Genomic DNA, 12718 nt, shown 5'->3' on the forward strand with positions numbered 1-12718 from the left:
CTCCGCCTCATTTGAAACCAAGGAGCAACAACATCATTCTAAGATGTGCCAACAATCTTCAACACAGAGTGGTTCAATAACCCGTCTCTCCCCCTCATCTAAAACCAAATGGAAACAATATGATTCTGAGATGGGGCATCATTCTTCCAGACAATATCCCATCACCATAGGGAGTTCCCTGAAGACTTCAAGGAATGTTCAACAAATGTTATTTTTCATCTAAACATCAGCAGGCACAAAGAGAAATAAGAGTAGCACGTTCTTGACTTCTGTCTGGCATCGAGTGGGAGTTCCATGTCCTAACAGCAAAAGTTTAATCGTTTCACCTTTCTTGATAGACAATTACTCCATGTCTCATATGTCACTTGGAGTCTTTGACAGTCAGGAAGCAGAGTATAGGTATGCACCAGCTCCTCCAGCTTGACTGCATTCAGTAGGACAATAAACATCAAGCATACTCAGAGAGAAACAACAAAATCAAATACTATTAAGTTAAAAGCAAGGTAGCTCTTTCTTTCCGGTGTGTGCAACAAAGCGATTACATTTATGTTTACCGGTAATATACTGCTGAATTTGAGTGGTATAGAAAGATTCTGCCCACAATTGACCTGAAATAAACTTGAAATGAGCTTCAAATGAGCTTCAACATCAAAATCAAAGAGGGTAACAGTCCACATATTTGTCCATAATGTTATTGATCAATCTAGTATACCCCAACAATACCTCCCCCCCCCCCCCAAAAAAAAAAGGATTGAAAAAAAGGTATATTTTGGTTGGCCTACATGTACTATTTGGTTCAAGTTCTGTTCACACAACAAAATTCAAATACATAATAGGCCCGTCCTCATCAGCTCAAGTCTGCCATATAACCTGCTATTTTAACTATCCTGATTGCAAATTAGCCAGTTAATTTGCGTCCTCATCAGCCCGCAGTTGCAATTAGCGGGATATTTGGTTGGGGAAAATATCCTGAGTAATCTTGGTCTTGTTTCCAAAATATCCCGCTATTTGGGTTAATTTGCGCCCGTCCGAGCTAGTTTGTTATGAGCTTATCAGTCTGGTGAGGCCGCAATTTCGAGCTTAGGGATAATATCCTGAGTCTGAAAATAGCAGGTTATTTGGCAAACTCGAGCTGATAAGGACAGGCCTCTTCTAGACTCATCTGAAAGGCACGTCTACAGGGTGTGAATGTTATGATCCCCAGGGTCAGTAGAGGAATAAACAATATCCTATTTACAAAATGCTACTTTCCTGGTGAGGAAAGCCCCCAATGTCACAACAAAACTATTGACATGAAGCACCTGCACAAGTAGATGACATTATTGCTTGAATAAATTGCAAATAAAAAATTCCTCAGCCACTTTCTCCTTGTTTTGCAACACTTTCCACCACTCAGATTTCTTAGAACTTTTCTACATGTATTCAAAGTAGTCACCCGAAGAAAATTTACAACAACTGAAAATTATGGACAAAATATATGGATGGAAAGATTTTCTCTTGAAAAACACGAATAATTTGCTGGAAAATCATATAGATATCATGGAAAGGCGTAAAATGCAATTTTGTGGCTAGCTGTGTCTCGCATGTGACGTCACAAATCTTGATGCTCTATGGAGGACCGCTGAAGGCAGAAAATCTGGATTAACATTTTTGAGAGATGATGACTGCAGGCCCCAAACATATTTTTTTGAAGAGGAAATTTGTTATATTTGATCAGACAGGCTTCCCCTTGGCAATGATATGAATTTTGCATCAATTCAAAACACTTTTGATTCTCGGGGTGACTACTTTATTAAAGTGCATTTTCATGATACCATAATAGTTGAAATATTTCCTGTTGCAATCATGGAGGGTTTGTGCCTATTTGAAATGACTGTACAAAATTTAAGTTTTAGAAAAAAGCAGAAAAAGATTTTAATTTCTGGTGTTGGAACTTACCTGGTAGAGGTGCAAAATCAAGCTCATTGGGGTCGACACTGTAACGTCCAACCTGAGAGCTGCGGACTGCTGTATCTAATACTCTGTAGAGGGCAGACTCACTGTAGAAACCAGCGCTTCCCAGATCAAACTGTATCATCGTGTTTCCAGTCCTATTTCTGGTGGGTGGAAAAGTGAAAGAAAAGAAAAAGGAAGACATATTGTATTTTTGTTCATATCCTATGGAATTGTAATTAATGATGACGCCGAAAGTAAAGAAATATAAACTCTGTTACTGCATCACTTCTTATATTTCTGTTTCACTTGCAGGAGAGAAAACTTGCTTACAGCTTGGAAGCAAACAACCAGGGGACCAACAGTTTTTTTAAGTCCTCTCCGAGGGGCTTGGTAATGAGGATTAATGCCTTACCAAAGGGCACAAGCTCATATACTTTATTTCAAACCACTGCTCTACCACTGAGTTATTGCTTCTCCTTAACAAAACAGTTTTCTAGAATTGGTACACTTTGAACTTCCCAGTCAGTTTTAACCTTCATCTTGCGACTATTATCCAGTCTATCAAATCAATGTCAAGATTACATGATCCACTTGTACTGGATTAACCTGTTTGCCCATACCCTCCCTTAACCCTACTTAATTCAACTCCCAATCCCAAAACCCTCTCTTTACAGCCTGTTCATACTAAGGGAAACTTATTTGAAACTCTCACAAATAAAGAAACGTTGTATAAAGACTTGTTGTATAGGAGCCTACAGACTACCTGTAGATAACAAAATCGCATGAACAAACAATGTATAAAGAAATGTTGTATAAAGGAAACTAATTTTGAGGTCAATTGACGCGACAGCTGGCCAATCATCAATGTGTGCTCACAACAAAGTCCGCTCAGTTATAGATTTCTGTATGATACCACGTCCAGCCTGGTACAAGCGGGGCAGATCTAAGTCCGTGTGGCGAAGGAGCAAGTGGTCAGTAAGTGGAAAGTATCAAATATGCGTAACTCATGAAATAATTCAGGGTATAGCTCACAAAATATGCAAATAATTCAGGGTTCAAAGGGTTGAGTTAATAATACACACACTTTAATATGATGCCTATGAACTTGTACCTACATCTATGACGTTTTCATGAAACGATACCCTGGGAGTCTAAACGCATGCAGGCTCAACCCCACTTGATTCATCCCATAATCCCAAACCCTCTCAGAACCTCATTTAATTCATCTCCCAATCCCAAGGTAATTGATCAATCCCATTTCACCCACTTGTGATGCTGCCTAGTGACAATGAACCTATAGTAACACTTGGCCAGACAGGTCTCTGAAAAGCCCCCATTCACACCTAAAAAATAAGTTTCGTTTTGTGCTACAGGCTTACACTTAACCCTACAGCTAGACAAAAACAATTTCCTTGCTTGAACTTCATAAAACGATACGCAGCATCATAAAGAAACAAGAGGTTTGGGCATAGTTTTGCTCCGTTTTGCTAGGGTAGACAAGCCGTAAGAACTTCCCTGTATGAGAATTTATTTATTTTAACTCTACACTCTCTTGCTTTATGTTATATACATGTGCCTGAAAATGCCCAATCCTTGTACTGCATGTAGATACCAGGGCCCCCAATTTGCAAGCAAATCAAAACTTGTAACTTGTATGCCCAGCCAAATCCAAACGATAAACATAAAAGCAAAATGATGTCTTTGACATTATATGATTATTTCAAAATAAAGACAAGCATGTAGTTATTTAGGCAAGTGCTATCATGGTACTGTCGCATAATTACACAACTGTCCAAAGAATATTCAAATATCTTCCTAAAATTATTAATTCTTCCAGTCTTTTTGGTACGATAGCTGATGCAACAAATTTTTCTCTATGGTATTGAGTAAGTGAGCTACATCAACAAACTTGTTGTATTGTATTTTATTGTATTGCATTATATTGTAAATATCCGGAGCTCTACTAACCCCATTGTTAAGTTGAATTTTTGACCCATTTCAGACGGACGGATTGTTTACCAGTTAAAGATATGATCTGTTAAGCCCAGATACACATAAATGTAATCAGTAATCTCGTGTTGATATAAATCTCATTGCCTCATTACTTGGTGAGTGAAGCGCAGTGAAATACAGGTGGGAAACAGATATACAGTTAATAACTAAATTATTCATACCCCTTGTAAATTTCATGCTTTTTCGGTTAATTGTAACTCAAGAATGAAAGGTGGACTGGTTAAAGCAAGGCCTTTGTTGAATACCTTTAGATGTAAGCTTTAAAGTGTCATATTCTCAAGAAATAAAGTAAACATATATTAAATGTATAACCACACACATATTATTGGCTATTGGACAGGAAGACACATACATTCTACGTCTCCTATATATCTCCGCACTAAATTCAGTTAAGGAAATGAATAGAATTATTCTTGAAATATCATGATGAAGCTTACATATCAGCTAATAACTATGGTCTTTGACCTAATAATTACAAATATAATTGGATCGTCTTCCTATGGTAATACTATAACCATGTTCGAAGCTCACACCTCAAAAAGTTCTTGACGTATTGTGATAACAAGGCTCATATCAGAGGCATAAAAAAATTATCAAGAGCTGAAAGGCAATCAACACTTCTTGTAAATTTGTTTTCCTGTCAAGTGCAGGCAGGAAATTAGTCCAAAATATGTCAAAAACATCTGCCTGAAGAAAGAAAAATATTGCCACTGAATGTTTATCTCATCTTGTTTCGTAAGCTTGCCAGCGTGAGAGAGCAATAAAGAAAACAATTATTGCCGATAATGACAGAAATGACACAGAATAATTCAGTCTGACAAAACTTGACAACGACTGCTTAACAAGTGATCTATGCTTGTAGACATAGCTTCACATCGATGCTCATGACAAGCTCGATTACTTTTGATATATTTCAAAGCACTAATTCATGGATGCCGTTTACAGTGACATGAAAGATGGGAATAAAATGTGCAAAGAAAGACGAGAACCATATTTATAAATCTTCCCGATCCCATAATCACACTCCACTGGTCACAAATACCTTTCTGCAATCAATTAATTCATCTTTCAGAAATATCTTCAGAAGTGGAAATTTATAGTTAAGTGGCAGGATTAGGGGGAGCTTTTGACAAGTTGAATAGCAAAGAAATTGACCATGAAAGAGGTATTTGAGATGGTGTTAAAGTATTTGCCGATACTTGGCAGACATTGTGTGTTTTCAATTACACGCATGCTAGCTTGATGGGTGGCTATAGGCAGGTGGAATGTTTACTTTTTTTTCTTTTCTTCTACTCCTACTCCTTTTTCTATTTTTTTTTCTTCTTATGAATCACAAAATGTGGGAGTGGAAATCCTAAAAAAAAAAATGATAACATCAACCAGGTTGGATATTTCAATATAATCGTGGGATTAATTGACATAAAAAGAAGCTTAGGCACTGGTACGTGTATAGATAACAAGCAATCCTTTTAATTTTCCGGTTCATATTTTGAAAAATCCCAAATGAATTTTGAAACCGGTTGCAGCTTGGTTTAGCTTCAAAACAATCGAGATTTTGAATGAGTAAATGAAATCGGTGATTTCAGAAAGTTTTGCTTGCGTTTGATTGAATTGATGTGTGCTTAAAGTTCCACATGTGAGGCAAGTGAGCATAAGATAGTATAAAGGTAGACATGGATCAGAATTGTAGGGACATCAGACCAGTAGTGTGGCTAGATAGATAAATGGTTTGTTGATTTAAAAAAAAACATTATTAAGGCAAAGCCACATTGCAATGATTATACAATTGCACGTTAGAAAGGGAATTGTCTAGGATTTGAAGCCCATCCGACTTTCATTCCTACTATACAGCTTAAATGCACTGAAATTTTGGTTGTTCATATTCTAATCGTTATTTAGAACCTAAATCAGGAATATGTTGTTTGTTTAAATTCCTTTATCTAATAAATTGCCATTTCTTGTTTGTAAATTGGATCCCACAATGAAAGTAGAGTGTGAGGTTAGCTCCAGATAGTTGGCAAGGAAAGTATCGAGTCTCCCATGGAATACTTACAAAAATTGCAATATTGTTACAAATTGATCTCCTGGTAAATCTGCATACAAGTCTTCAACCTATTAGGAAAACAAGAGAAAAATAACAAATAGATTGTTACAACAAAAAGGAAAAATAGAACAAACAAAAAACTCTCATCAAACCAATATCTGTGTATTTAGATGCTAACGGTAGAAGGCAATTAAAGCTTTACAGCTACTGTCTTTCATAGCGACATTCTATCAGCAATATTGTTATATCATCAATAATCAGTGTCTTGATGGTTATCCATGCATAATTGCTGTTTTTACCCGAAACCATGAATATCTGCAAGGATAAAGACATTTACGGACTTAATTTCTTGGGGGAGCAGAAATGATAATGCCTTCAATTATAATACTTGCAATGACATATTGAGTTAGTGAGTTTGAAGTTTTATTATCCTAACAAAAAGTACATCAATATAACAATCAAATGTGAATGTTTAACATTGAAAGGATAAATATTACTACCTATGTACATTTCACTTGTGACTGTAGTGCTTGTAAATTACTTTGTGTGCTTGTTTGGTTACAGTACATTAGGCAACATTGTGAAAAGAAAACATTCATCATTTAAGTTTTCTCATCCAAACAAAAAGTACATCAATATAACAATCAAATGTGAATGTTTAACATTGAAGGATAAATATTACTCCCTATGTAAATATAACTAATGACTGTATTGTTTGTAAATTACTCTGAATGTTTGGTTAGTTACAGTACATTAGGCAACATTGTGAAAAGATAACATTCATCATATCAAAACAGAGAATATAGACAAATTCCTTCACGCCATTATAAAAAATTGGTAATTTTTCATGATGATGCCTTTTCTACTAGAAAATCAAACAAGAGACCGACAGGGTGCCATCGTGGGAAATTTCTAGGACAGAATTTCTTATTTCCTGGCATCCTTTTCGATAGAGGAATCGCAATTCTGAACTGAAAGGGCTTCTTGACAACAAATTTTTTGAAGAATCTGACCTTGGCATTTATTTATTTATAAGTACCCTGTGTTTGGTATTAGCACCAAAGGCGTTAAGCACCGTACCAACATGCATTGGTATCCTAAGAATCTGACCTTGGCATTTATTTCCTATGTACCCTGTGTTTGGTATAAGCACCAAAGGTGTTAAGCACTAGTAAAAAGAAAACCCTGATCGTGCATACTTACCGCTATCCTAACGTTTTCTGAAACTGTCTGAAAATCGGTTGAGTTCCTGTACTGCAGTTCTGACACAAACTGAACATTGGTGAGTAGGAAGCCAGATCTGTAGTATGCAACTAATACAACAACAAAAATGAAAAGAAAATTGGGTGAATCATCAATCACTTCAAAGTTAGGTCTAAGTTTGTATCATATTGGTCTGCTTGGTTGGACTTTGGAGGTGCCCCTGTTAATCGTTACGGTAGGTCTCTAGGCTTGTCCTCATCAGACCAAAGTGGCAAAATAACCTGCTGTTTTCAGACTGGGGGTATTTTCCTGTAGCTCAAAGTTGCACCTTCACCAGACCAATACCCTCATCACACACTAATTAGGACGGGTGCAAATTAGCCAGCTATTACCCAAATAGAAGGCTATTTTGGAAATGAGACAGACATTTCTAGGGATATTTTCATGACCAAATAGCCTGCTAATTGCAACTTCTGTCTGATGAAAACAGACCTCCTGTTGCACCACTAGAGGGCAGAGCATTAAATTTAGAAGTGCTTTTCATTCCTTCATGCTCTTCCCCTTTAAAGCCAGAATAATTTAATTTCCCATAAAAACTATTTTCATGATTTTTTTATCATGTTTGAATGAATGAATAAACTGTAATAGCTATTGAAATATAACCACCAATTTCAAATGTAAAAATAATGGATTATTATACCAATGCACATACATGTCAATTAATAGATTACTTATTATAAAGCTCCTTATCATTAAAGCTGCATGTACATTTAGTAGGTATGGTGTTGTAGACAGCATTAAGATACAGTCAAACCTGTCTATAGCAACCACCCAAGGGAAACACAAAAAGTGGTCTTTGTAAACAGGTTCCTTTAGTACATGTTTCGATGAAAAACCAGTTACAAGGGCAACAAAAATGTGGTCTTTGTAGACAGGTTGTCACTAAAGCAGGTTTGACTGTATATACATCATCTTGTGTAGATGTGGACTTACCAGAAACCGGTGGTAGCCCGCTTCCATCGGTTCCTGATCCCTCAACGAGATCCTCGTCGTCCGTGGGCGTCACCTGCGTGTAAACCAGGCGCGGCGACGTGATCGAGTTTGGATTGGCCGATGTGATACCTCCAACGCCATCGTTGAGCGTTTCCGGAGGAAGGTTTCCCCCTCCGCTGCTACCTTGTGTGTCTGCTTGGTTGGAGTTTGGGGGTGGCGGCGCCCCCGTTGAAGCCTTGGCCTCTGCATCACCACTAGAAGGCAGTGTGTCCATGTAGAAGTCTTGTTCACCACCGGTGAGAGGGAGGTAGCCATTGGCAGGTAGGAATCCATCGTCCTGAAAGAAAGATGGAAAGAATGTTGAAAAATGTAAAGGTTTTTATTTATTCTGTTTCAAGGAAATGACTTTTAAAGCCTGTCTGCACTAGTTTGGCCAGGGGATTTAGACCTTCCTGCAAGGTCACTGACAGGTGGTTATCTCATCAAATCAGCTCTCAATTAACATAAGAAAAAGGGGATCATGGGGGACCAACAGGCACCGATAACGCATTGTTTGCTTTATAGAGGGCGCAAGTAGTTATAAGTAGTGCAGTGGGGCTTTAAGGAAACATCTTTCCCTTTTCCAGCATACTGGAGGATGGTGGAATGTCAGATGAATTGAATGAGAGATTTTTATTTTCATTGTGTTCAAAATCTATTTCAGGAAACACCTTCTTGCAAATATCTACCTGGGAACCATAGTTGCATGTACGTTGCTGGTATCATATGAAGAGCAACAAACAATTCATACAAGACCAGAATCTTTTGAGACATGCAACTTTTGTCAATTGTAAATGAGGGTGATTTACTGATTTCCACAGCAAGAAACTTTCACGACTCAGGAAAATTCATTATGGTGTCTGTTTTGATTCACTTTTTCACAGCATGAAACTTTCGTAAATCTGAACCACTCGCAGAATTTGAGAATATTTCATTTTATATCACATAAAGTTACTGTGTATGACAGTATTCATTACGGCCCTTTCAGATTGCATTTATAGATAAAAAGGTCAAACAGAGGAATAAACAATATATGTGAGGTGTGTGAAAAAGAAAGATATTCAAGATGTTATATCAAAAACATTAAAAAGTTTTAAAACCCAATTCAGTTAAAAATATGCAGCGTACATGTTGTATTATCCAAGATTTAATTCTTATGCCACAGTGTAGTTCTTGCTGTAAACTAGAAATCCAGTTTGGGAGTTTTGAGATATATGTACATGAACAAGATCATTCATCAAATGGTGATGATCATGATTATTACTAATGGAACTAGAATAGACACATTGCAGGAAACATTGAAATTCATCTGAAATGTCATTTCCGATCTTATTTGCACATGCACATCTGAAGAAAGTATTTTCAGCACCTACAATTCACTACATAGTGAATCTTTAATGCTGAGAGGTATGACTCAGGTACACAATAACATTAATCACTCCAAACCTTCCCCTTGGCGCACTACGATACGAGTTGGTGATGGATACCAGCCTACGACATCGAATAATGATAAATATCTCGCTGACACTGATACCCCACATTCCCGAAATAATCCCCACGCAAATATCACAACAGAGGAGCACTCCGATTGAGCCATTTTTGCCAATTAGTGCTAAACGCTTCGTGCCTCAGCAGTGCATTGTAATAGAGATTGAAGGCCTACGAAGGTCAGTTGTGGGTCAGTCAAATGACCCATGTCTCTCATTTAACCTCCCCCATCTCCTCCGCCCACAGGTCACCGGTACACAAACCAATTTAGGATGCAAAAAGGGAAGAGAAGTTCTCTTTAGGCCTGTCCTCATCAGACAGAGTTTGCCAAATAGCTGGCTACTTCATATAGGGGAAATTAGCCCAATCACAAAATAGCAGGCTATTTGGCAGGTGAAGATGCAAATACTGGGCTTTTTGCTCGGGAAATCTTCCCAAGATATCTTGGGCTAGTTTGAAAAATAGCCCGCTGTTTGTCCGATGCGCCTTCACCGGCCCGAAGACTTGCACTATGCGTGAACACTGACCAAAATATCTCGAGCTAATTTCTCGAGCCCGAGTTCTGAGCTGATGAGGACGCGATTTGTACCTTCGGGCTAATTTCCTGAATCAGAAATGGCAGGCTATATGGCAAACTCAAGCTGATGATGACAAGCCTAATGGGTACCTGTGCATGGTTTATCCTGAAAACATATCTGAGTTTATTATGCGCTTTATAAACATTGTATTATTATTATTATTATAAACAACCCTTAGAACTTTGACTCATGTCCAATGCTTCATACCAAAGTTGGAGAATTCGAAAAGTTGATAAAAACGTCTGAGTGAAATCAGAAATAAACAACGCTTAGAACTTTGACTTCTGTACAATGAGTCATGCCAAAGTTGGAAAACATTGTGCTGTCATATGATATGACAGCACAATTCAACAGCTTATGTTTTATGAACATTCCAAGGCATTTCAAGCTGATTTTTCATACAGCATAGTTTTGAAAACAAAAATGATAAATACAGTAAATGGTTTTCTGTCCATTTGTTGTCAAGGTTCTAAAATTGCTATAGGGTCTACTTTTAACAAATTGTCCCCACTCTCAAAAAAGATTTTAGTATACATGAAGTGATCATCTCCTAAGTTCAAATTGTTTTTCATTTCCTTTATTCCATCATTTGTCATCTGTCATTTAACAACAGGATTGAAATGTGACCTGTTAATAAATTACAATGAACCAGTGAAAAAGCTATCTGTCCCAAAACTCAGTACAACCCATGCCTTTTAACTACCAATTATTACAATAAATGTCATGCTTTTGTGGGGATTATTCCAAAACAAATTTGTTGTAGTAACCCATTGCATATCATCACTTCAGAGCCAAATGCAATTGCTGTGAAATGAGTTTCCGCTACTTTGTCGTAATTTCATTCATCAGGTCTAGATGGTCATCTTGAACTGACATTGCTTATGGTCAAACGTCGGGTATCAAGTTTCTCCCAAGACCTCACAAATTTTTTGGGAAAAAACAAGTTCATGCTCTGACTTTTGATGCCACCAATTCCAATACCAAGTTCCCTGTAAAGGTTTCCTTTTTTTTCATCCGTTCCATACTCTTGTAATCTTTTGTCTGCAACTAGCTTTCTTTTGAATACTTGTTTCCATTATCCTTGTATATTTTTGCTTGTTTCTTTTCTGTTCGTGTGTTGCAAGTTTGTTGTTCATTTGTCTGTTGGTCTGCCCATTTGTGAGTCTGTCTGTTTGTCTGTCAGTTTGCTTATGTGTCTAATTTTATTCATTTGTTTGTTTTTTGTTTGCTTTCTTTGTTGTTTGTTTCTTTGTTGGCTATAGCATTGTCACGGTAATATCTTCTATTATTGCTGTAAATTATAAAATTTGAATATGGTAGTAAATCTGTCTATTCTAGATTCATTTTGAGTCATAGCCCCTTCCTTTCATTGAAAATATCTGACACAATCTTTAAAAGACTTCTACAAAGAGGACCTGACTGATGGCAAAGAGGCATGCATAACATTTCTGTGTTCCTGAGAACCTAAATCCATTATCTGTCACAAAATGAGATTAATGTACCGTGAAATCACATACATTGTGGGGGTTTTAATGTCAGAATAAAAACTCTTATAGCGTGGTATGATTCACTTCTCAGGAGTGCTGGCATGCTAGGCCATCAGTTATAAAGATCTGGGGGGTGTTTTACAAAGATCAAGTCAAAATTAATTTCATGTTCAACTTAGGATCTTTGTGAAACACCTCCCCCCCCCCCCCCCTCCCCCCCCCCCCCCCCCCACTCCTGAACTCCAGACAATGATATGTTGACAAAGAAATATAATCTCTACACTGAGAAGAATGATATAGAATAATTCACAATAAACACGGGTACCTTTGATAATTTTTGTACATTTAAATGAGAGGAAAATAGTAAACTTTGACATCCTTTGTTAAAGGGTACCTATTGCAATCATCAAACTACCGTAAATCTCTGTGTATAAAGCGCACTTTTTTGCCGCCGATAAAACTTAAATTCGGGGGTGCGTCTTATACACAGGTACAGAAAAAAAATAGGGGTGCGCCTTATACACAGGTGCGCCTCATATACCAGAGATTTACGGTATATTTGTGTTTGGTATGACAATTAGGCAACCCGATGTCAAGCTTAAGTATACTACATTCAAGATATGTAGCTACAACCATTACTCTTCTATATATTTCAAGTTTAAAGACACTGTCAAAGAACACAAAAGTGATTATTTTGTCAACTAGCAAACGCAATCTGATCGGATGCATTCATCAACTCGTCAAGATTACCTTATGTTCTTCATTCTCGTTAATCGTTAACCCAAAGAATATCAGGTACAGTTAACAACTAAATTATTCATACGCTTTACAAGTTTTGTCAGTTCTTAAAGGCCCACTGCACTACTGGTAGCTACTTGCGCCCTCTATATAACAAACAATGCCTAATCGGTGACCATTGGTCCCACATGATCCTCTTT

General features: G+C 37.3%; 1 protein-coding gene across 2 annotated transcripts in view; it reads right to left on the reverse strand.

Annotated features, from left to right (window-relative positions):
* LOC589644 (basement membrane-specific heparan sulfate proteoglycan core protein) overlaps nucleotides 1-8559 on the reverse strand; it is a 124496-nt gene extending 115937 nt beyond the window's left edge. The window contains exons 1-4 of one of the 2 annotated variants that reach the window (XM_030987078.1): nucleotides 8189-8559; nucleotides 7196-7305; nucleotides 6002-6060; nucleotides 1939-2096 (exon numbers count right to left, since the gene is read on the reverse strand). In XM_030987078.1, coding sequence (XP_030842938.1) covers nucleotides 1939-2096; nucleotides 6002-6060; nucleotides 7196-7305; nucleotides 8189-8462 — 601 coding nt within the window. In that variant the 5' untranslated portion in view covers nucleotides 8463-8559. The remainder of the gene's footprint in view (nucleotides 1-1938; nucleotides 2097-6001; nucleotides 6061-7195; nucleotides 7306-8188) is intronic. The other variant, XM_030987077.1, reaches the window with a different exon arrangement.
* Nucleotides 8560-12718: the final 4159 nt, after the last annotated feature.

The sequence above is a fragment of the Strongylocentrotus purpuratus genome, unplaced genomic scaffold (assembly GCF_000002235.5).
Source record: "Strongylocentrotus purpuratus isolate Spur 01 unplaced genomic scaffold, Spur_5.0 spur5_scaffold_16, whole genome shotgun sequence".
In the NCBI taxonomy this organism is placed as follows: domain Eukaryota; kingdom Metazoa; phylum Echinodermata; class Echinoidea; order Camarodonta; family Strongylocentrotidae; genus Strongylocentrotus; species Strongylocentrotus purpuratus.